Source organism: Cydia splendana, chromosome 18 (genome assembly GCF_910591565.1).
Source record: "Cydia splendana chromosome 18, ilCydSple1.2, whole genome shotgun sequence".
Lineage (NCBI taxonomy): Eukaryota > Metazoa > Arthropoda > Insecta > Lepidoptera > Tortricidae > Cydia > Cydia splendana.
The window spans coordinates 1402855-1428022 of NC_085977.1; the positions used below are offsets into that span (position 1 = coordinate 1402855).

The 25168-nt window shown below is 39.1% G+C and overlaps 2 protein-coding genes across 2 annotated transcripts; one reads left to right on the forward strand and one right to left on the reverse strand.

Moving 5' to 3' along the window:
• Nucleotides 1–8727: 8727 nt before the first annotated feature.
• On the reverse strand, nt 8728–11359 carry LOC134799677 (piggyBac transposable element-derived protein 4-like). Its single transcript, XM_063772117.1, has one exon. The coding sequence runs from the start codon at nt 11357–11359 to the stop codon at nt 8831–8833; it is 2529 nt and encodes an 842-aa protein (XP_063628187.1). The 3' UTR covers nt 8728–8830.
• A 4798-nt stretch (nt 11360–16157) lies between these two features.
• On the forward strand, nt 16158–19513 carry LOC134799178 (all trans-polyprenyl-diphosphate synthase PDSS2-like). Its single transcript, XM_063771574.1, has 6 exons — nt 16158–16324; nt 16798–16948; nt 17519–17669; nt 17855–18010; nt 18354–18509; nt 18939–19513. Exons 1-6 carry the CDS (start codon nt 16191–16193, stop codon nt 19493–19495), a joined length of 1305 nt encoding a protein of 434 aa, XP_063627644.1. The 5' UTR covers nt 16158–16190; the 3' UTR covers nt 19496–19513.
• Nucleotides 19514–25168: the final 5655 nt, after the last annotated feature.

Genomic DNA, 25168 nt, shown 5'->3' on the forward strand with positions numbered 1-25168 from the left:
GATTAAAGTCACACATATTACCAAAGTGCGGCCCGCGTCAACTTCCTTAACTACTATGTGGCCCTTGGCTGCTAAAAGGTTGCCGACCGCTGCTCTAGTTCTTGCTTCTGATAATCGAAAAACGCAGCGAGCAAATCAAAAGACTAGGTAAGTGAATATGGTATTGTTACTCGTATTAAAAAAAATTGTTTATCTCTCAGCAGTTTGAAACATTCATTCCAAAGTTATTGGTTAATATTTACGCACAGTATATTATTATCTCATCTTCGTTTTAAAGGATGTATACGGCGGAATAGTACCAAATAATACTTTTGAATCTCTGCCTGCATACATACCATTGCTTAAAACAAGCCTAATTTCATCCACTTGGTAAAAGGTTCTCATACATCTTTTAATTTTTCCGCGGATGTACTTTATGTTTGCATTGTACGAATGCATTTAAGAGACCAAAGATTTCTACGGAGTTTCATTTAAATTAATTTTACTTGTTACAGATTACAATACAACGAAGAAAGAATTGCTGAAGAAGCTCATGAAAGTGAAATCGAGTTTACTTTATTAAGAGTCTGCCTAATAGGTAGCTTAGGACTTTAACCAGATAAATTGTTTTTAAATCCATCTTTGAAACATGGTATCAAAGAGAATTTTAAATAGAGAGTTACTGTCATGGTAAATTATGTAGCTACAGTACCTACATTTACTGCCATCTTTCGACAGAAGATTAAACCTGTTAGAACGCCATTTGACTTTGATCATTATTCTTTCACTGATATCACAGAATAAGTAATAGTATTTGATATGTGTAAACTTGTTAAATATTAATATTAACACCATCTACTCGAGAGTAGGCCAAAGGTATGGTGTAATCTTTTCGAGCGATGGCGCCATAACCTTTGGCCTACAGTCGAGTAGATGGCGTTAATTTCAATATTTAACAAATTTACACATATCAGTGAAATAATAAAAGGGCTCATTTAGTCGATGCGACAACTCGCATGCCAGTTCCATTACATTGCGGTTTTCGATCGGGCGGTTGAATTGGACTTAACCAACAGTCCGCAATGTAGCTAAAATCGCATATACGCTTCGCGCGCCGTCTTAATCAGCCTTATGGATCAAAGTCAAATGGCGTTCTAAGGCCCCGTTCGCACGGCAGCTTTTTCAACGCGCGTTAAAAAAGCGTTTGAATGACACCAATGGATAACCATGTATGTATTCACACGAAGGCGGTTTTTAAGCGCGGCGCTTTTTTATCGAGCACTGTTCCATTTTCGGCGTTGAGCGTTGGCGTCAAATTGAATAGAGCATACGGAACTCCGTGTATCTGTTCTCACAAGCGTTAAAAAAGCGCCGGCGCTGCTGTCAGTTGGCTGTCAAGTGTCAATTTTTGGTGTCAATCGTCAAGATTATTATTAGTTTCACCTTAAAAATGTCAACTTATGCTTACAAATTCCTGAAATATTCAAGCTATATTCAAATAATACGTCGTAATAGCAAATAAAGTATGGCTTTGCTGAGATGCGTACGTGGCATTACGACTCACAAGTGATTTTTAAGCGTTCATATGAACACAAATATTGGAAACGGTAAAAAAGCGCCAACGTCGGGTTTTAACGCAACGCTTTTTAAGCTGTCGTGCGAATGGGGCCTAACAGTTTTAATTTTCTGTCGAAAGATATTGGCAGTAAATTTACAGTGGCTACATAATTTACTTTGACAATCCGCCTCTATACACTCTATTTTCATTGATGGTATCAATGCACACCATATTTAGTACAGACTATATGTAACTATGTTTGTACGGGTCAAATCTTGCAAGTTAAATTTGACCCACTTCCCGACTTCCAATGAAGCTGGAAATTTGTATACATAAGTAAGGCGAGACGCGAGACAGGAGGTGGCCATAGGAACTCTGTGATAAAACAACGAAACCTAATTGTGTTTGGGGTTTATAGAATTGTCTCGATGAGTACTCGTATTAGTTGCCCGTGGAATAAAAGTAGCGTCAGTCAGCGATAAAAGCTTGTACCAAAAATATTTTTTTTGCCATAAACTTATTATTTTGGTTAAAGTTAGATCTATGGGTTCGTTTTGGTAGGGTCTTAACTGAATGAGTTTTATTTTATGCGTATTAACTTGGAGATTGTGATTCTGTAGCCATTCTGCGTCAGGGGTTAATGAGGATCAGCTCATAGCGTAATAATTAACACACACACTATCACACACAGCCCACAGCTGATACGGCTTAAAGTATATAATAGACCTAGGTATATATAATTTCGACTGTTGAGTTGAGTGTGTGACGGTAATTCAGTTAGTTCCTACTTCCTTTTTACAGTTATATTTGTGTTTACCTTATCCTATTTAAATATATTAATTCTAAGATTAGTTTTTGAAAAATCTTTAGACAAACATGTTAGATTTTGTAACGAGTACAGTGTATCCGTTTGTAAATTCTACCAGAATATATTTTGTACAGTTCAGTGTTTAAAAACAAAGGTACAGCATATTTGTACATTCAGTATTCAAATTGTGCAATAAGAACAAATATGTATATATATATATACATATATATATATACCATATATTAAGTCTGGCTATTAATTCAGCTATTCATAGTCTCACGTTCATACTGCATGTTTGGTACCTGGACGACGGCACCATCAGCGGAGACTCACATATAATACGGTTCTGGCAGACTTATCCCTCTTCTTCAGTCGGTCCCTCAATACTGAGGATCGTGACATCATATCCTTCTGTTGGCAGGCTCCTCCATAGGGTTCTGTTCTCCGCCAAGCGCATGGCCTCGTGCAGTTTATATAGCATAGGTGCCGTAATTTGAGCACACCATCTAGTAGGAGGAGGGCCCTGAGGTGTCGTGCCTTCAACTTTTCCCGTTATTATTAGGCTACAAATAGAATGACCACCAAAAAATACTTTGGTACCCTATATAAAAAAATCATGCTTACCAAAAAAAATTACTGAACACCAAAAAAATAAGGCCTAAAAATACAAAAGTACCACCACTTTAATTACGACTGCACTTCAAATTGTATTCAAATACCAAATATATTGAATGATCACCAAAAATCATTAATGATCACCAAATCTTGAAGACCAAATTAATGCGATATTTTCACCTAAATAAACCACTATGATTACCAAAAAATTTATACATATTACCAAATAAAGTAAACTGATGCCAAAATTACTAGCCCCTCCCGCTCAACCCCCCGTAGCCCGCACCGCATACCTACCTAACCTAATCTACTTTTATAGTAGGATTTCGTTATGCTACTAGAAAAGTAAGTTAAACTGCTATCAGTTAAGTGGGTTAGGTTAGGTTAGCACTGCGACCCTTATTACAGAAACGAAATGGTACTAGAAAAGTAGGTTAGGTTAAGTTTCAACTGCTACCCATACAGATACGAAACGCTACTAGAAAAGTGGGTTAGGTTAGGTTTGAACTGCGACCCTTACAGAAAAGAAATGCTACTAGAAAAGTGGGTTAGGTTAGGTTTGAACTGCGACCCATACAGAAACGAAATGCTACTAGAAAAGTGGGTTAGGTTAGGTTTGAACTGCGACCCTTGCAGAAAAGAAATGCTACTAGAAAAGTGGGTTAGGTTAGGTTTGAACTACGACCCTTACAGAAACAAAATGCTACTAGAAAAGTGGGTTAGGTTAGGTTAGAACTGCGACTGTTACAGAAATAAAATGCTACTAGAAAAAGGTAACGAAGTGGATTAATTAATTTAATAGGATAACGATATATTAAATGATTGCACATTTTTAATTAAAATGTGGTTACAATTTTGTGATCATTTACTATTTTTGCGTTTACAATGATTATTTTGGAGCCATTTGCTTTAATAGGATAGCAAGATTTAAAAATTTGGTTATCATTTTACATTAAAATGGAGTTCTAATTTTGGTGGTCATTTACTATTTTTGGGTTTACAATGATTATTTTGGTGTCATTTTCTTTAATAGGATAGCAAGATGTAAAAATTTGGTTATCATTTCACATTAAAATGGGGATTGAAATTTGGTAATCATTGACTATTTTTGGGTTAATAATGATTATTTTGGTGTCATTTCCTTTAAAAGGATAGTAAAATGTAATAAAATTGGTAATCATTTCACATTAAAATGGTGTTATAATTTTGGTGATCATTCATGATTTTAGGGTGGTAAAATAGATTTTTTTGGTATTAAATTTTACTAAATCTGGTGATCAGTTAAATAGCAGCCTTATTATTACTCTTTCCAGGCTATCCGGAGAGCGACGTGACTTATCCCTAGTTATACAGAAATTTAGCGCCATTGACCTGAAACTTGACTTCGACAAATGTGAATTGTACATTTCCGAAAACGTAGAACCCTCTTTAGCAGCCCAGGTACTTCAAAGTTTTTCGAGTTTAGATCAGATTCAGAACGTTTAGTCAAAATTAGTAGCCATTCGGCCTTATTTATTTTAAAATGTTGTTGTTGGTTCCCAAATTTACGTACTTGCTCCGTTGCTGCGCTATCTGGAAAGTCGCTAGTTTAGTCCAACCTATCGATAGTCTCCTTAAGTCACAACTGGAATCGATTTTGAATGTCCATTTTAATGAATCGGCTTGGACCCAAGATTCTTTGCCCATTAGGTTTGGCGGTTTAGGAACACGCAAAATATCGAGTATTGCTCTGCCGGCATTCTTGTCCTCAATCCATAGCACGTCTGATCTCGCAGGTAAAATCCTTAAAATAACAAACTGCGAGGTCGCGTGCTTGGATGAGGCCATGAAAGCCTGGCTAGCTAAACTGCCAGATGTGCCACCTAGACCCGAGAGGCAATAAGGGCCTGGGACAACTTAGCCCCCACTGCCGTTCTAAAATCCCCAATTGACACTTCGTCGGGAAGGGACCACGCAAGGCTCCTAGCTGTGACCAGAGTCTGGACAATGACCCTTTCGATTTCCAACTTCTGAACTCTACGCTGAAGCTATGGGCCTGACTGTTCGGCAGTTATTTTTGCACAGTATCGTTTTGCTTACACACAAATCGTCTACACTCATGACTTGTTACGTCTCGCTTCTCAAAAACCGAATCTTTAACCTACCTGTTCCAGAAGTCTTCTCCGCCTTCGGTAAACGATTTGGGGACCACCTTAAGGCTTCAACCTACAGTGCCATGCTAAAGCATTGTTATCTCAAATCAAAGACAGATCAGTTATTGAGGCCAAAAAGCTTACCTACACTCTTCTTCAATCACTTAACTACGTGGAAACAGCTAGAAGCTATACTAAGTAATATTTTATAATGTACGCAAATATTTAAGTGTCATTTTTAGTAATTTTGTAACTTGCATGCTATACCTATTAAGTAACTAAATTCAGATACTGCATGTACAAATCTAAAGGCCCCTGTACGCAATGGGCCAGCGCCGGCCAGTCCAAGGGACGCAGCCATGCGGTAGAATGAGATAGCAATATCACTTGCTCCCTTTAACGCATAAATGCGGCCCCCAGAATGGCCCACGCTGGCCCATTGTGTACCCCTGTATAGTTGAATCATCGAGAGCGTGGAATTGCATATGTAGTAGTATTGTTTGTTTACAGGCATTCTATATTTGAATTTTCTATTTTCTTGTACTATCAGCATACAACCACTACAAATGCAATTCCATCTTCTCGATAATTCAACTATACACAATGGGCCAGCGTGGGTTATTCTGGGCCCCTTAGGCCATTTAAGGCCCCTGCCTTAAATGGTTCCCCGCGATACAGAGGGGCTACCGCGAAAACCGTAATTCGCAAATTGCGGGGATTTTTCTCTTTTACTCCATTAAAGGTGTAATTAGAGTGACAGAGAAAAATGCCCGCAATTTGCGAACTTCGATTTTCGCGGTTATAGCCCAGGTCTCACCTAGTGCGGGGGCCCCTGGTAAATATGTATACCATAGTTTATTGGTAAATACATTATTTTATTTTACTAATTTTATGGCTGCACGCCTATCCATCACCCAACAACGGCACTTTCATCGAGCCAAACACTCAGAATTGCTATCGGACTCCGGGTCGGGGCCGATGTATGTGTGGACCACAGCTGTGCCTCTAGTGGGGCCCCTGTTGATCGCCTTGGCCACCACGGACTCGCCTGCTCCTCGGGCGCCGGCCGCCTCTCCCGTCATGCCGCGCTCAACGACATCCTGAGGAGAGCGCTCGTCAGCGCCGACGTCCCTGCGGCTCTGGAGCCCCAGATCGCAAGGGACGACGGCAAACGCCCCGACGGGATGTCGTTGATCCCCTGGCGGATGGGCCAGGCGCTGGTGTACGACGCCACCTGCGCAGATACGCTGGCGGTGTCCTACATTTTAGCCACCAGCAAACAGGCCGGGGCGGCGGCTGACGTCCGAGAACTCTTCAAGGCGAATAAATATAGTTGTCTCGGCGCATACTACGAATATGTAGCCTTTGGCGTCGAGACACTAGGTCCATGGGGTAGGGGGGCTCGGGGACTCCACAAGGTGCTCAGTAAATTCCTAAGGGAGGCCACAGGTCATCCTCGCGCAGGCAGCTTTCTCGCGCAAAGATTGGCCATAGCAATCCAGCGCGGGAACGCTGCCTGCGTGATGGGTACCCTACCAAGGGCGCAAAATTTTTAGCTTCAGTTATCTTAATTGTAGTTAATTTTAGTTTTATATTCATTTTAGAACACTTATTATTTATAATAAATGAGTTTTTGTATATACCAAGTATCAATTTAAGAAATTAATAAAGTTTGTAATAAACTCACAGGTGTTTTATTTTCTAAGATAAAAAATTGAATGAGTTTAGGACGGTTTTTATCGGTTTAGGAAGTCACTATTATCGATTTTTCACAGCACTACTTTCTATCATGTCGGTTATTATCGTTTCGAGAACTCACTATTATCGATTTTTCACAGCACTGCTTTCTATAAACCATAGATAAATATATAGATAATATATTTCTTTATCTGTGCTATAAACAATTTTCTTTATGTTGGTATGAATAGATGCTCATCAGTCATACATCAGTCAAGTCCTGTCAAAACCAACCGTTTGACAAAAACGTACTATGGAGTTCCTTCTCTTAGAACGTAGTGATTATATGCTCTTTGCGCGCTCCGAGCGCACGATGTCCACAATGTCCACGAGGTCCAGGATCGCGCGCCGACAGATGTCCACTCCCAGCACATCCAGTATGGTCACCTGAGTCACCTCGTCCACGTGTTTTGGACCCTCCATACTTTCCTTGTCCGTATTCAGTTAAACAAACTTAAAATGATGGGGTTTTCCCGCAAGGTAAGAAGAAACTCTTATAACCGAAAAAACGTATTGACACAATATCAAATTTTACTTTTTTTTAAATGGCATCGCGCTCCTGGCGCATTCAGCCAGACGAGTAAAGCAGGGAAACGGAATTAAAGGATTACATTATAACGGGTAAGACGGAATTTTGGAAAAGGATCAGGAAAAGGTAAATTATAGGCAGTTAAAGTTTAATGTTATGACGTGAAATAAATTAATACAATGATTTTGATATATATGGAGAAGAATCATTAATATACAGGAGTGTTGTAATAGATGTGGGAAACGGAACTTTCAAATCTGACGGCTGTCTTAATAATATAGAACGATCATAAAGGTTACATGCAAAGAATATATGATTAAGATCAGCGGGATCAGGTCCACAAGTATATGCAGAACTGGCCACGCGATTTAGTAGTTGCAGGTGTTCCGGTGTACATACGTGACCCAATCTCATTCGAATTAACATACTAGTTGCAGGTTTTGGCAGAGAGATTTTAGCACATACTTATTATACCATATTATACCTTTTGATTTTAGCAAACCAAGGTTTGGCAGGAATTGATGTTTGACTTACTTGATGAAAATTCTATTCTCTTTTGTTTACTTATTTTTATGCCATGACTAAAACAGTTTTTAATAGGGATTATTACGCGAAACTCTGCGTAGGGGGTGCCACTACCACTTGAAGAAAGAAGAAAAATAGACATTCTAGAAGTTTGTGTTGTGAACAACCTCTATTTAGGTTTTTTTGAACGGACACTTTTTCATACACAAAGAGTGTTCTCCTTGCTCTATGCCTCTACCCTCCATAAACCGAATGTTCAGTTATCTCTAGAGACCAAGAAAAGTCTGCAGCGATTTTGATAGCCCACGCAGTGAAAGTGTTGTTTATACGTCATAATTTCATAGAAGTTTGACGTTTAACACGTTCGCAACGGCAAAGAATTTTTAAGACTTTCCCAAGGCACGGCACAGGGTCTGTTAGATCCGATGCATGACTTTATTCTATGGCGTTAACGGGTCGATAATAACCGTTGGGTATTCTCTTAATTAATTGTTATTATCTACGTTTTTACGATGAATTATGCATATATTTTTTAAATAACATATTCTTTGATAGTCAACCTAGTCACTATTCAATTCGTAGGTAGATTCATTTTAAAATGAAATTGCTGGACAAAAAACAATTTGTCGGATCTCTTACACCCGATATCCGCACTGGCTGTTCAGATTGTCGATATTTTTGTAGTGTTGGGGGTAGAAATAAAACATCGATATCGAAAAATATTAATTTTAATATGGTGATAGACTTATGTGATACCTACTAAAGACAATATTGCAACTAGTGAACAAGTAGTAACACTACTTAAAATATGTTATAAATTTTAATTTTTTATTTAAACTCCGTTTTTTTAGAATAAGTAACAAACGTAATCGACCATCATTTGTCTAATCTTAAAAAAACGGACTTCAAATTGAATGTATTTTTTTATTATAATAACTATTATGCAGTTATACCTTAGACTGATGTGATTTATTATAACATTCACGACAATATGTTTTTCTACACGCTTCGCACATAGTTTTAACCTTCTTTACTTTATTCCCGGCTTCTTTGCTATTCAATGTTAGTCGTAGTTTGTCATAGCATCCTGAGCAATTTCGTTTTTTTGGGCCCATTTCAAAACTATGGTTTGCATTGCCTCTCGGCGTTGCCATTTGATCAGTTTCTGGCATTATCCTTTGTTTTTTCAGAGAAGTGTTAGACAATTTTTCCATAATTTGTTCAATGAACTCCTTTTTTGTCAATTTATTTTCGTTCTTCATATTATAAACAATCAAAGCGTTTATGACAGACGTTCCAAACAATAGCTCCATCACCACCTTTCTGTACCATTTGAGGCCACGCTTTAAAGTTGAGTAGTAAGACGACATTTGGTCGCTGAGATCAATTCCTTTTTTGAATTTATTATAAGTTAGTACACATGCAGGCTTTAACACTTCTTCATCTGTCCCTCTTCGTTTCTTTCCAGTACTTTTTAGTGTTGTATCATGATCTGTGCATGTACTCATCATCAGTACAGGTCGTTTGTCAACCCACTTAAGTACACGTATGCCTTTCTTGTTCATCTTGCCAGTAATGTTGCCCTTCTTTAGCTTTGTACTGATAACAGTTTTTGGTAAACCTTTTCTATTGGATCTCAAAGTCCCGCAATAGAACGTTTTAAGATCGAGCAATGCTTCTGCTAATCCGATTGACGAATAAAAATTGTCAGCAATGACAATCCGTCCCTCATTTTCATAATCTTTCAAGAGTTTCATTACGACGTTCTGACCATGATTCATTTCCCGTTGATTCTCTCCCTCATTTTTGCCGGTGTAAACGATCACGTTTAATGTATATCCCTCTGGCGTGCACACTTTATATAATTTTACACCGTATCTGTGGGATTTATTTTTTATGTATTGCCGAAAATGTAGTCTGCCTCGCCAAGGCACCATACTTTCATCCACTACCAATACTTTACCCGGCTTTAATACATCTTTAAATTGAGTCATAAGCATGGTATAAACTTCTCGAAATTTATGTATTTTGTCATTTTCTGAATTGCTGTCGTCACTAAAATGCCAGTACTTCAGCAAAGCTAGAAATCGATCTCTAGACATTAATGAACTTATGTATTCATTTCTGTACAATTTATTTTTTGACCAATAGTCACCGATATGTGGCACTTTGACAAGACCCATTGCAAGCAAAATCGCGAAAAATGTGTGCATTTCTTCTTTATCGGTTGGCTTCCATAAATTTGTACCCACAGATTTGTTAGCGAAGTTATTTGTTTCATGCACAATTTTATCAATAATCTCGTCAGTAACAAACAACTTAAAATAATCATATGGATTCTCGGTATTTGGCGGTATAGACATTTTCACTGCTCCCTGAAATTCTTCGAAACTCATCGGGCTGTCTGTAATATCTTCCCATTCGTCATCTTCATTATTGGTAGCCAATAAGGGACGCGAAATAGGATGCGACATTTCGGGATTCACTTCAGTATCTTCAGATGAAGAGTCAGAGGAGTCACTAGAAGAAGAATCGCTGCTTTCATCAGAGTCAGAGTCGGGAGGTAGGGTTTGGGGTATTTTGTTTTGTTTTTGTGATGTTTTTGTAGACAGGTTCATTCCAGAGGTCGATGGTTGGGATAAATAATTATCATTGTCATCACATGCAATTTTAGTTTTAGTCGCAGGTATTTGTTCTTCTTTTTGAGGTGTGTTCAAGAGATTAAACAGCTGCTCTTCATTGAACGATGAATTAAGAGATACCATGTTAGATGTCGAAATGTCACTTAAAGATCCACACCGACTTGTTAGTGCGGAGGACATGTGTTTTTCTTCTTTCTGGCATGGCAAGAGATCATCGTCGTTTTTCTGATGCTGCTTTGTAGTTATTGCAGGGCTTAAGTTAGCACTTTTGGATGAATTTAGTTTCTTACGGCTCTTCGGAGTAGCAAAGGTATGGTTGTCTAAAATATTAGAGTCTGGGAGGTTTGAAGTTTTGTTCTCTTCCGCTAAGTTGACACTTAACTGTTTTTGTCTGACATGACGGTTCGGTGTCGAAAAAATCTCTAACTCGTCATCACTGCTTATAGGAGAATGATTTTGATTTACTGGAGTAATAATGATTGAGGGTTGAATAATCTTATCTTCTAATATTTGCACACGCCGATTGGCAGGGTTGCTGGTAGACGCAGTCGCAGGGGCTGCATTTTGCAGTACTTGCAACGTCTGCCCGGTTGATGGGCTTGTGTAAATATTATTGGCAGATATGTTACGCTTACCAATAATTATCCTCCTGGCAGTTACATCCTCTTTTTTCTTTTTAACCGTTTCATGTTCGTTTTCTTGTTTTTCACTAAAAAACAATGTTTTTCTCGATCGCTTCATGATCGATAATTCACTAATTGTCACACCCACACACTTGGACTGCACTAGCTCAACTAGACTTTCATCTAGTACGGCTATCGGGTCATCGGGCATCGGATCTTGACGACCCGATGGCCGTACCAGATGAAAAAATTTTTCGCCCTGGTCGGCATGGGGTCGAAAGTAACCGATACGTATTTTATTACCTATATTGCTTATATTCCAGTAGACATTGTCAAAACACTACCTATCCTTTTTTTACTCTTGCTACATCCAGAGATATCTATCCCGCACCAGCGTACGGAACAGCAAATTATCTCTCGCACCGAAGGAAAGTTCTACAACGGTTACATTCGACCCGATGCCGTAGTGAACGTGTTAAAATAACACTTGTACTGCGTGGGCTATCATAATTGCTGCAGACTTTTCTTGGTCTAACTCTATGCTATGATTGCTATGGGACTATTCCCATTTACTTACTATACTATGTGGTGAGAATTCTAAATGCAGACGAAGTTGCGGGCAGAAGCTAGTGCGCAATGAATGCATTGTACACGCGTACCTACATTGTAGGTATTTAATCAGGCGCACAGCGGGAGGCGCCCGCGCAGCCCGGTGGGCCTAATGCCGCGCTGATGTTACTCATGCACTAAAAATAACCTTACCTCAGGTAGGTACAGTCAAAGAGTACGAGTAGTATCACTACACCTTATAAAACAAGGCCCCCGCCGCGGCTGTCTGTTTGTGTGTTTGTTCACGATAAACCCAAAAACTATTCAACGAATTTTCATGCGGTTTTCACCTGTCAATAGAGCGGTTCTTGAGGAAGGCAAAAAAATCACGTTTATTGTATGGGAGCCCCACTTAAATATTTATTTTATTCTGTTTTTAGTATTTTCTGTTATAGCGGCAGCAGAAATATTTCATCTGTGAAAATTTCAACTGTATCTCATGAACCGTGATAGCTAGCACGGTTCATGAGATACAGCCTGGTGACCGAGAGACAGACAGACGGACAGAGGAGTCTTAGTAATAGGGTCCCGTTTTTACCCTTCGGGTACGGAACCCTAAAAATGACACATTAAAATAATTTTAATTTATCACAAGGAAACTACGGATGAAGAGCATAAAATTATTGGCTTTGGGTCCTTTTGGGACCCTTAACAAAGGATTTCGACTAATTGAGAACTCCCTCTTTTTAGACTTCGGTTAAAAATAACCTATACCAATTATTTTTTAAATTATCTTACTTATAAAAACGAATCATTACAAACTACACTCGACCATCCTTAACAAAGTCCTTTAGGCTATCAAGAACATTAATTTCCATCGAATAAAGGATTCTTAATTACCTACATAGGTAATACACATCAATGTGTGCTTTTTACGTGAGCGAGTTATCAACACCGCCATCCCAAGCGAAATTGAACCTTAAATATTTGAAACTAGTATCAAGATAAAGCGTGTTTTCCCTTGAAAAGCAAAACCAGTAATTAAGTATACAGCGTGTTATTAAACTCTTGCCTTAATGATAGCTTGCTACGACTCGAATTTGAATTGTTTAAAACGGTTATATCCGGCGCAATTTTAGTTTAATTGCGTAAAAAACACTTTTATTTCGGTTTATACAAAGTAGAGTAATTTGAAAGGATAAAATTACGATGATTGAAAACCTCCTTTTCTCTCTTCAGGCCGCATAGCCAACACGCCAATCGCTTACGCTCCGTACCGATCGAAATGCAACTGTCACTGTCGCACGAATATGGAATATGGAAGAGTGATATAGACAAAGAATAAAGTAAGTATATTAGAAAAAGAGAGCCCTCTTCAAGCATTTAATGGAACCTCATGTTTTGTTGTCGTAGTGATAGCGATTGTCACCTTGGCTAGGCCGTCAGTAATAAAAAGCCTTATTTATTTTATGAGATAGTCAGCAAACGAGCCGCCTGATGGGAAGCGGTCATCGCATCTGTGGATATAAGCAACTTCGGAGGAGCTACTTATGCGTTGCAGAGTCTTGAGGACACTGAATACCCGCTTCTAGAAGAATCTCATGTTGGATCGCAAAGGAAGTACCTCAAGAGGTAACTAATTTCACATTCTGGAAAGAAACGAGCGAGATGCCCGCTTATCTTGGTGTGTTAATATATCAAAGAAGTGGGAATTAGCATTGCTCCTTTGGCGGGAGGTGCGGCGATGGAAGGGAGACGAGAGACTACATAATTAAGACGACAACCGAATTATGGAGGGTAGAGGTAGGTAAAGAGAATAAAACCCTCTTATGGGAGAACAGTTGCAAAAGCCTCCAGCTGTTAGCTATAAATAATAATTCCAAATGTTTCCATAGTAGCGCTAGAGTAGCTATTATGAACGTAGTTATGAACGTAAGCCGTTAGTGATGGAGTAAAGTGCGCTGTCAGTGATTTGTTTTTTTTTTGTCTTTCCAAGTAGGTAGTAGCTATATGGGTACCTAAGTCATGTTTTGTTTAGTAGATCACTAAAAGCAAACGGGGCATTGTCAAAATTACCATTTCATGTTGGTAGGCCCCTATTCCCTATTATTTATTTTGTTAAAAAAAGATAATTTGAAAATTGGAACGTTCGATTTACGACGCGCAGGCCAGTAGGCGCTCGCCACGCCCTATTATTATCTGTGGTCGGTTTAAACGGTTCGAATTTCGAACACATAGGAATTAAAAAGCTATTACATGGGGATGGGGGAGGGAGAGATTCGGGAGCTTGTTTACATCAGTTACTTTTTTGACGGATAAGTAGATTTTTTATGACAAATAAGTTTTTGGCAAAAAATTAATTTATGGTACAAGCTTTTATTGCTGACTGTACGTTTCTTTCCACAGGCAACTAATACCTACTCATCGAGACAATTCTAAAAACAACTGTTTTATCACAGAGTTCCTATGGCCACCTCCTGTCTCCATCATCAGATCAGCTCGATGGTACCGTAATATTGCATTGTCACTCGACTTACATAATTATGTATGCCAATTTTCAGCTTCATTGGAAGTCGGGAAGTGGGTCAAATTAAATTTGTAAGATTTGACCCGTACCTATACAAACATAGTTACATAACTACGTACATTGTAAGTTAAATAAAAGCTTGTAATAAGGTGTAAGATCGTGCAAGATTGATGGGATTAAGGGGTCGGGTAACCGCGGCTCGCGAGCCGCATGCGGCTCTTTGAAGCTACAATTGCGACTCTTAAAGCCACACCAAAAATTCATACTTGAGAGTTCTACCGAAAACAACACTTGTGGCTCTTTAAGCTATATATTGTTGCTGATTTTGGCTCTTTTTCTAAAAAGTTTGCCGACTCCTGGTTAGGCCATGGTCCCCACCATACGAACTTCGTTTTCGTGGGAACTATTATATAATCTGCGACCATACTGGGATCTTCCGAGGAAAATCCGAGGTTTCCCATCGTTAAGGGTTCTCTTATTTATCGCCGAAAATGGTATGGCCGATTATCACTTCCCAACTCACGTTTGGCGGATTTTTTTTTATTTAGAAACAAACAGTCTCGTATTGCTACATTTATTTCACCGAATTTTCATTTCCCAACTTATCAAATGTTTTTTATTTATTTGCCAACCACACAGTTACCAACTAAACGTTTGGTCTGTGTTTTATAAAGTCAATTTTCAAAATGCCAACTTTCATCTCGTAGAATGTTTTAGTTGGCATAAACACAGTTGTTTATTGTTTACCAATTGTTTCATTTGGTCAGACTGTACCAAAGGGGGGCCGTTTCTGGGACTTTGAATTTTTTTTGAGAAAATTAAAAAAACATAGGGGTTTCAAAACACTTAGAATAATTTACAAGATTTTGATGAAATAATCACTTTTTTCTTAATAAACTTTTCTCTACAATTAAAAATGGCCAATTTGACCCGAAAGTTGTCAAAAATCTAGGACTTGGTCAAATTTACGATGGATGTTGTGTCATTATAACATCTATTTTTTATTGTGTACTAATCGTAGACAATATGCTAAAATAAGCATATTTTGTAGGAATAACTTTTCTCTAAAATCAAAAACGGCCGAGATATTTGACACGAAAGTTGGGTTATTTGACCCGAAAGTTGCTGTGTAATTAAGTTTTGTGGGTTGTTGAAAAAAAAAAATAACCTCGAAGACTAAGGCGGGAGCGAAGCTCGGAAGCGGGAAGTCTTCTAACCTAACCATATCCAAGTCGGCTCTGCCCAGGAAGGTCTTGCTCGCTCGCTTCGCTCGCTCACTGCCACTGGCTTCAAATATTAAAATATACATTATAAAAAGTCCAACAACTCGGCCATTTTAGATTTTTTGGTATGTATATATCTTTTTCTTATTTGTAACTTGCCTAATGTATGAAAAGCGAACTGTAGCTTCAACGAAACTTTATTCGTCCAATAAGAGTTGTTCGACCAAGTGAAAGATTTGACAAATGATAAGTCTCCCAAAAGTTTAGAGGCGTTATAATAATCTGCTTTACAATAATTCTACCAATTGAAACGTTGTCACAAAAATTTGCTAATCGTTAGTTGTCAAAGCGAAACGTCGGCGAAATGTTGGTTGGCAAATGAAATTCCGCCAAAAATAGTTCTGCGAAAAGGCAGAACACCGGAAAATCTATTACTATAATTTGAAAAACATATTTTTTTCGTGTATTCACCTACTGACCTCAATTATGGCCTATTTTTTATATTCCGTTTTTCTATTCAAAATACGATACATCGATATAATATATGTACCTATAGGTATTATAAGTACAGTTTTTGTTACAGCCTGTATGTTATTGTAGAGAGACGTGAAAAATATCTACTTGCCCATATATAAAACCTTAAACTCTTTAATACAAACTATCGCCAAACTAGCGCGTTTGTCACACATCTGTCAATGTTATACTTAGGTTAGGTATGATACATTTTCAATTTTTTTCAAGTCATGTCGAAATTTTGCTGTAAAGCTTTTAAAAACAATGAATACCACAAAAAGCAGTTGATATTTTCGAAAAATTTCCATGCGTTGCTAATCGATAAAGTAGTCAGGGAATCCAGCTGCTCTTGGATGTGCCGTAGGTAAGTAAGATTCACTGTCACCAATAGATTATTCGTATTAAAGTGAAATGATCAGTTGCCTGGAGACCAAATATTTTATAGTGTATGACTTTCCCTCAAGAGAAGGCAGAGGACAAACCGCCAAACATGGAAATTGCTCCACCGACAAGAGTCATACTCTTAAATATATGATGATGATGACTTTCCCTCCGGTCCATCGGCTGGCGACCCTCTTGAATAATAGTAGATTTTTAAAAACTTAAGTCTTATGAATCAGTTGCCGTCTTCCGGTTTATTTGGGGTCGTGTTGTCATTTACTTCCTTTCAACTATTCCTACGTCCCCTTTAAAGGAAAATGGACATTTCGTTCCGATTTATCGTCCATACTTGTCATCTGGACAATTCGTTGGCCTTATTACAAATGCATAAGTTCTACCGATGATCAGCTAAGAATTTTTCTGTTAACACATCTTAATATTGGTACTTGAATCCAGGCGCGGGTATTCCAAGCATGAGCCTTATTTAGACTGGCGCGAGGCTATAGCTCAAGCTGAGCGGACTGTGGGCTTCCCTACCTCCTTCCTAAATCTGCGGTGGCTCTTCAACGATGAGATCGCCAGCACCGCTATCCACCTGAGGAAACTGGTGAGCACCAGCAACTTCTACTTAAGAATCTATGCGTCCAAAGTTAAAACGGCCGTTTTTGTTTTGAGTTCATAGATCGACGAATCCAGCAACATAAAAACTAGTCTGATGCATTCAAAAGGTACTTAAATACAAAATACTGTACGTAGCGGCCCTCTTTTTTAAATATCTTTCGTTAAATTTAAATAATCACGATTATTTAGTAGTGGCGCTAGTGTGCACGTTGATGGGCTCTTAATTACGGCATTAACGGTGCATCTTAGGCTTCAAAACTTGGGATCGAATACCCTTTCATCGGCATACCAAAAAAGCATGGTAACTCATTCAAGGTTAGCCTAATGGAAGGGAATATGAGGTTACAGCTATAGCTTACTAAAACTTACTTAGGTTTTTATGCACTAACCGCTTATATTTCGGTTTTGAGTAAGTATACCGCCGTATACCTCATCAGGAAACTACTGAGAATATTAGTGTGAATTTTGTTCCCAAAACTAGATAAACTGTTGATAGCGTTTGCTTTTAGAGTCAAACGTCAACCTCGTTTCGTCGCCTCGACGAATTCTTTCTCAGGTCGGCACAAACCACCCTCTCCTGAAATCAGCCAAGAACCTCCTGATCGGCTCCAAAAGCAACTTGCAGTCAGTAGGGCTCATCATTCTCTTGGTCTCCAAAGCGGCTGGACTCAACACTAGGGACTACACTGAAGATCAATATGACTCAGGTGAGAATAACAGAGATAACTCAGATAATTTTAAGAATAATAACATTAACCTCCATTATCGTTTAATTAAACTTTTAATTAACATCATCTTTCTTCGTGTGTATCTCCCGGCCGAGTTTTTCTCGAGGGATGCGAAAAATCCTCAAAAACTCCTCACGTAATTAATGGACTCCCCTTATTCTTAGGAATCTTACACTCTCAACGTGCCCTAGCCGAGATTGTCGAGATGAAGCGCACCGGACACATGATCCACAAGACCATGGCCAACTTGCAGGAGAAGGAGAAATTCGGGGACAAGTTCCAAGACCTGCTCTGTGGGAACAAGATTGTCCTCTTGTCAGGTCAGTCTTCCAGACATTCTGGACTGGCCGTGGGCCCTATCAGTTGAAATTTAGATATCAGCTGAAACACGCCAGATATCAGCTGAAACACGCCAGATATCAGCTGCAATACGCCTAAGTCGTCATGGACCCAAGTTGCTCTGTCGTCTTGCAATATTGGTCAGATTAGTTTTTACCTTGTTGAAGGCCTTCTTCAACTGTTTTCTTCGGTTCGCAGTCGCCACTCGAGTACCTTTTATATCCCACATTAGTTCATATTCGGTCGGTTGGAATAGGAATTCGGGTTGGCTAGAAAATTCTAGTTCTATACATATATATATGCTAAAGAAACTCTTATCCCCAGGCGACTACTTGCTAGCCAAGTGTCTCCAAAACCTCGGTGGGTTGCGGAACAACGCGGTGACGGAGCTCATCTCCAGTGGTCTGCGGGACCTTGTGGAGGGTGACTTCGTGGGCGAACGAGGTCCGGACAACACTTCCATGCCCACTAAACCTAAAGGTAAACCTAATCTAATTCCCTATAATATTCAACACGCAATAAGGTTTGTTCATATGTATGAAGTGTCATATATATATGATATGTGTAAAATTATGTATCTTGAACATTGACAGTTCTCCATGCAATGTGAATAGTCGTTGCTAATTAAACATTTTCCCAGATTCTACGTGGTGCAATGGTAAGAAGTTTCAAAAATCAGAAATTATTAAGATATTTATTATAGTATGTTACAGAGTGCACCTTAGCTAACTCAACACTGCTTTAGCAAGCGAGAAACTTGAAATTCCTTTCATAAAACGTTAAAATTATGAAACTCCCACGTTTAATAGCCTGGCTGCCACACTTTACAAGTAGGTTTCGAGTTACCTAGCTTAGACGGACTCTATCTATTGCCATCTCTCCAATTATTATTTTCTTTTATTCCACCAGCTGAAAACATAGTTGAACCCTACGACTGGGAGAACGAGTACAACTTGGAGAAGCTCGGCAGCAATTCCTACCTCGGGCAAGGGAAGGAGGAGTGGGTGCTCCGGACCATGCTTCAGTCCGGCAGCATCTTGGGCAAAGGCTGCCAGGGGGCCATGAAACTCGCCCGCCGAGGCGAAGAGATGGAACGAAACGCGTACATACTCGGCGGGCATCTCGCTCTGATGTGGCAACTGTATTTAGACATAAAAGATTTCTTCATTCACCCACATTCGTATTCTCTGGTCGGCGCTCCTGTCATCATGGCGTTGTGGGAATATCCTTCAATCTACGGGCATGTTTGGATATCTAAAGTGGAAAGAAAGCCTATAGAGATGAAACAGCTGCATTACGCAGTACGCAGCACGCGTTCTATGGATTATCTGGCTGGGCTTTTGGACGAGGAGCTGGCGGCCATTTTGAAATATAGCGACCGGTTTCCGGTGGAGGATGCGCGTGAGGCTCTGCAGAACATGGCGCGGACGATCCACGGAGAAACACTGCAGTACATGGAGAATTGAATAAAGGTATGATATCCTGACTTTCTTTTCATTATACTTAGATTTTCATAATGTAGCAAGAAGCATGAAGTTACGTGAAGAAAATTATCGATATAAGAATTTTATTCTTGTATAAGTATTGGCAAAATTATAATACTAGCCTATTAGTGGCTAGGCTTCAAGTGAAAGGGCTGGAAGACCTAAAACAAACAATTATTATGAACATCACAGGCAAAGATTAGAAAAATAAATAAATAAATAAATATTATAGGGACATTCTTACACAAATTGACTAAGCCCCACGGCACAGTATAATAAATAGTACTAACGTACAGTATGGACACTCCCTGCCTCCCGTTGAAAGTGCCGCCCACCCGCTCTCGGTTACCTCTCAGTTACCGGCTGGCAAGGACGCGACGACGCGGTGCGCAGAGCGGAGGCCACGTAAAATATTAAACAAATATTTACAAATCCTTTTGTAATGGGCGTGGGTTGTGCTGTGTACGGTTGTTGAAGCTCTATAAACGACAAAACTAAAATAAAGTTCCACAGATTCCCATTGTATGAATCAAGGCAAGTACATACCCAGTTATTTTTAAAGTGTTTTATGTTTTAGTAGAATACCAACTTACAATAGGTACTTATGTTTAGTATTTCTTTTACCCTATCTGTTTAAGACATAAACCTATCAGATCACACTGAAAACAACACAATATCTATATGAACAAAAAATCATGTTTTCAACTTACGTAATATTTTGGTGGATAAAATTTCCTTACAAAAATTTTGTTACTTCGTTTATACTGATTCAAAATAGGAAACTATTGTATAAATCGAGCTTAGATACCCACCTTACAGCATAATATGATTCTTATTTCTTCCTAATTCGCGCAATGAGTTTTGGGTCATTGAGGTCATCGAACTTGTCAACAAAATGGCGGGAACCCTAGCACGTCTTATCTCACTCACACAAGCATGGTACGCGTTCACCTACACGAGCTTAGACTGTGTGCGTAGGAACGCGTTTGTTTCATACATTTGATCGCCAGTGTCCGGGGTGTGCCCACGGTAAGCTCAAGAAGGCTTGTGTTGTGGGTACTCAGACAACGATATATATAATACATAGGAAATATATATATATATATATATATATAATACGATATATATAATACTTAAATACATAGAAAACAACCATGACTCAGGAACAAATATCTGTATCATCATACAAATAAATGCCCTTACCAGGATTCGAACCCGGGACCATCGGCTTCATAGGCAGGGTCACTAATACCCACTAGGCCAGACCGGTCAAAAAATGACCAAAAAAAACGTGTGAAAATGAGCGGATAGTAAAATGTGTATTCACACACTTGTTTGTCGGAAAATATCGAACTCTACTTATTGCCTAAGTTATTAAGGGTGACGACTATTAGTCTAACCCCTCTGGGTTCTACTTCAATTACCCAACCATGTTTTCTTTTACCGACCAAAGAGCATAGTTAAGTTTACTTACCGTAATACCGCAAACAAGTTCCAGAAAAATTATCGGTAATGTATGTACGTAAATAGTTACCTGTATGCAAATATTGGGCAAATTAAGTAGGTATGTATAACATATATAGTATTTATATCAACTTAACATGGAAATCTCATTAACATATGGGAGGGGAAATCGGGCTGGTGGCAAAAATCATGATCAGCGAAATAATGTTGAATTACGTCGTGTCCGTCAGGTGTCGGCGGATCACGTCCCGTGTCGAATTATAATAAATGAGGGCAACTATCGGTTCTCGATCCATATTTTGGTAGATACCGTATTAATTAATTGAATGGGGACTAAGTATTAGGTACTGCAATTTTCAGCCGCCAGAGTGCAGCACAAACCGTAAACCATAAACTTACATGTAGGTATGTATAAGCACAGAATAAATAATAGTACTAGGTAAGGTACAGAAGACTCACTCTCTAACAAAACGCGTCTGTTACGATCAGCACAGATATAGCCGCTAGGTGGCGACAGCGCCACGCGCGGCTAATGGCTTTCACCAAAATTAGGGCGGAACGGCGGATGTATTTACTGTAGCAAAGCGACGAAATCGCGGAGTGAGCCACGCCTGGTATAAGTATAAGTTTTTTGACAGGTATCCACAGATTATGTGTTACGAAGTTACACACGTCAAAGACAAATCTAGCACATCTCGATCTCTTTTTGTGTATGGATGACGAGTCACAACACAACACGCACCGCGCTAGTTGTGTGCATGCCCATTTGGGCATGTGCTTCGGCAGAGGGGAAATAGTGCGAATGCAGACTCCCTTCATAGTAGGCGGGCGGAAACGGATCGGAAATTAACGCCGATGCCCTGGCGACGCGTAATGCGACGAAATTGTTTATTTATACATTCATATTATATTTTATTATGACTCTTATGAGTGCACCGTGTCTGCTGTCAGTTATGTCTGATGGGCTCGATGTGACTGAGACTGTCATTTGACAAGTCGTAATAAGAATTTACTGCAATAACTCTAGTCCACCGATGGACCTACATACTGTTCACAAATATCTGAACACGCCTCTATTGTTGAGGCGTTAGAGTGCGTGTTCAGATATTGTGAACACCTCGGCCGCTCCGATATATCTGATGGCGACTGTAAATGGCGCCGCCAAAGGGGCTGCCCCCCTGGAGATTCAATTTTAGCAGAGAGGATAGAGTGTAAGTTATATATATGTCGTAGGCCGATCGTAATGTTCCTGTGTAATGTTTTGACGATAGTCACATCAAACCAATACATAGGTAGGATAGGTTCGTTAGGTTGCTTCAGATGCCCGAAGGGCAAACTGACCAGAAATAGGAGCCCCGCTACGGGGCTCCGTCGACTCTGGGAACGAGTCAAAGATTTTCACGTTTCACGATATGCCTTATCTTACGATCGGCCGCCGACATATATATATCTTTGATATTAGGTACAATGTATGCCCTACCTCCCCTCCACTGGACTTATCTTGGAAATCACGAGTTAAAACTACTTTTCACCGATGCCTTACGGAAAACTAGTGAAAATGCGTTTTCTCTGAGGCGATACGGAAAACTAGTTTTATTAAGGGAAAACGCATTTTCACTAAAACGGGATTTTACGGTGCCAGTAATACAAGGATTAGATGATAATTCTGACCTTTATACGAGGCCTGCGACTTGGTATGGGGATTGGCAGTCCTTATTATTTACCTATCTGTTTCTTTCTATTCTATAGGGCTTCTTCAACTTCCTCGCGTTATCCCGGCATTTTGCCACGGCTCATGGGAGCCTGGGGTCCGCTTGACAACTAATCCCAAGAATTGACGTAGGCACTAGTTTTTGCGAAAGCGACTGCCATCTGACCTTCCAACCCAGAGGGGAAACTATTAGGCATTATTGGGATTAGTCCGGTTTCCTCACGATGTTTTCCTTCACCGAAAAGCGACTGGTAGGTAAATATCAAATGATATTTCGTACATAAGTCCCGAAAAACTCATTCGGGGTTTGAATCCGCTACCTCCGGATTGCAAGTCGCACGCTCTTACCGCTGGGCCACCAGCGCTTTTCTATTCTATTCTATAGGGGCCCATAGGGCAAAATGTATAAACTGAAATAAATGATACATATAGAAACATTTATTTATAACAATAGTAAATCTCCTTCAAATAACAAACACAACGATATCAAATAACCATAAATGCATTCAAAACATAGTATACCAATTCACAATCGTGGCTGTAGTAATATATAGTAACCTTAAATACCTATTCACTACAATATTCGTGTTCGTCTGAACTATTATAATCTGTATCATGGTATAATAATATACTCCACCTGGTACTCTATTCCGAGATTCGCGTATGACCTAACTGACACGGGCCTACGTCATCATGCTGTTTACAGGTTCTCAAACTTTAAAATGTGGGAGAATTTTAACCAACGGTGAAAATTATTTTAACGGCAATAATTTTAAGTTATTCATGTAGAAACATAGTAAAATAAAACAAATCTAATGTATTAAATTAAACTTTGTTTATCTATACAAGACAAACGTTTGAAAAACTAATTCACAATTACACATTAATTACCAAGCTTATAGCGTGAAAAGTTTGGAAAACACTGCGACTGCTGACACTGAGCGAGAAGGAAATAACAATTAACACGCGTTCGACAAGGATGACGGTCAGGGCATGAAGTTATCTAGATCCGAATTGTCAAATGTGACAGCGCTATCCTGTGTTGTCAGTAGTGTAAACAGAATTACCCGAACGTCTGAAATTTCTGTCGTGAATCGGAAGATATTGCTAACGAATAATTAAAAATGACGTGTTATTGTAAAATTTAAGATAAAATACATATAAATGAAAATTATAAAGAAATATTTTAACTTATGAACCATAGGTATAATGTACCCATGTAACATGTTATGTTGAAATAAAGTGGCAATGTTATTGTGACGCCCGTGTCACTCTGGGAATAGAAGACCATGTTTTATTAGACCATGGTCTGTATCTTTAGGTATTTAAATAAAAGTAAACAAAATCTACCCTCAAATGGCTCCTTAAGCCAGTTGAGGGTAGATGAAAACATTACACGATCAAATAATGTAGGTTAAAGTCAGGCCGTTCAGTGACTGATCCAAGCGGTTTTGTATTTGGTTGGTTAACCAATAAATGTTATAACTACCTGAAACTGTACAAATTGTTTATTTACTTTTATTTAAATACCTAAAGATACAGAGTATAGGTAGGGTCAAGGAGGGAACAGTGCAGTGACAAATCGCGAAGAAAATTAAATAACACTAAAATGCAAAAAAAAATACTAGTAATTTGTACTATATAACTCGCTATAGGAAATAATATTCTTGATATGGTACTTTTGAGATCCAGTAAACCCATTACTATTTTAGTACCCAAAACTACAAAATTGTATGCTAAGATACTCTGGCAAACTCATTATGTCAGTAGAAAAAGACGCAAAAATTCTAATTTTCTATGGGAGGACAACCCACTGAGCCTACATTTTTTAAAATTTCCGCCTTTTTCTGCTGACAGAATTGGCTTGCCAAACTATATTAATTTCATAAAAAAAAAATCTAACACCGAGGGTAACACCAAAGGGAACATGTAATTGGCAACTTTTGTAGTAAGTATACGTGGACCCTATGTAAACTACACTTAAGGCTGCTTTTCCACAGGCAGAGACGGGCGGATATGAGAGGAATCAACCATTAGGCAACACCCCTGATAAGAGATGTGGATAACAACCTTGTAATACCATGGTTGGCATTCAATAAATGAAAATGAAACCAATGCTTTTGGTTGATTTTTGCATCTCATCTCCACCTCAGTGGAATGGCAGCCTATCGCACAAAGTACAGTCAGCCTGCTGCTCCTAAGCGGGGCGAGGTGTTCAAAATTACCTAGACACGCTCGTATTCTCTTAACAATAAAGTCGCGTCAAGATCATTTTGAACACCTGCACCCCTTAGTAATTTCTGCTGCTGACTGTACAGTACCCGGCGATAAATATTGCTCATTGGTCTTTAGGAAGAGACAATTGGACACGAGAGAAAACGACAACGTTCTCCGAAGCCGAAATTCCGATGTGCAATATTTATCGCCGGGTATTGTAAACAATATTGTTTTTTTCACTGTTCTACATTAGTTTTGAAGTT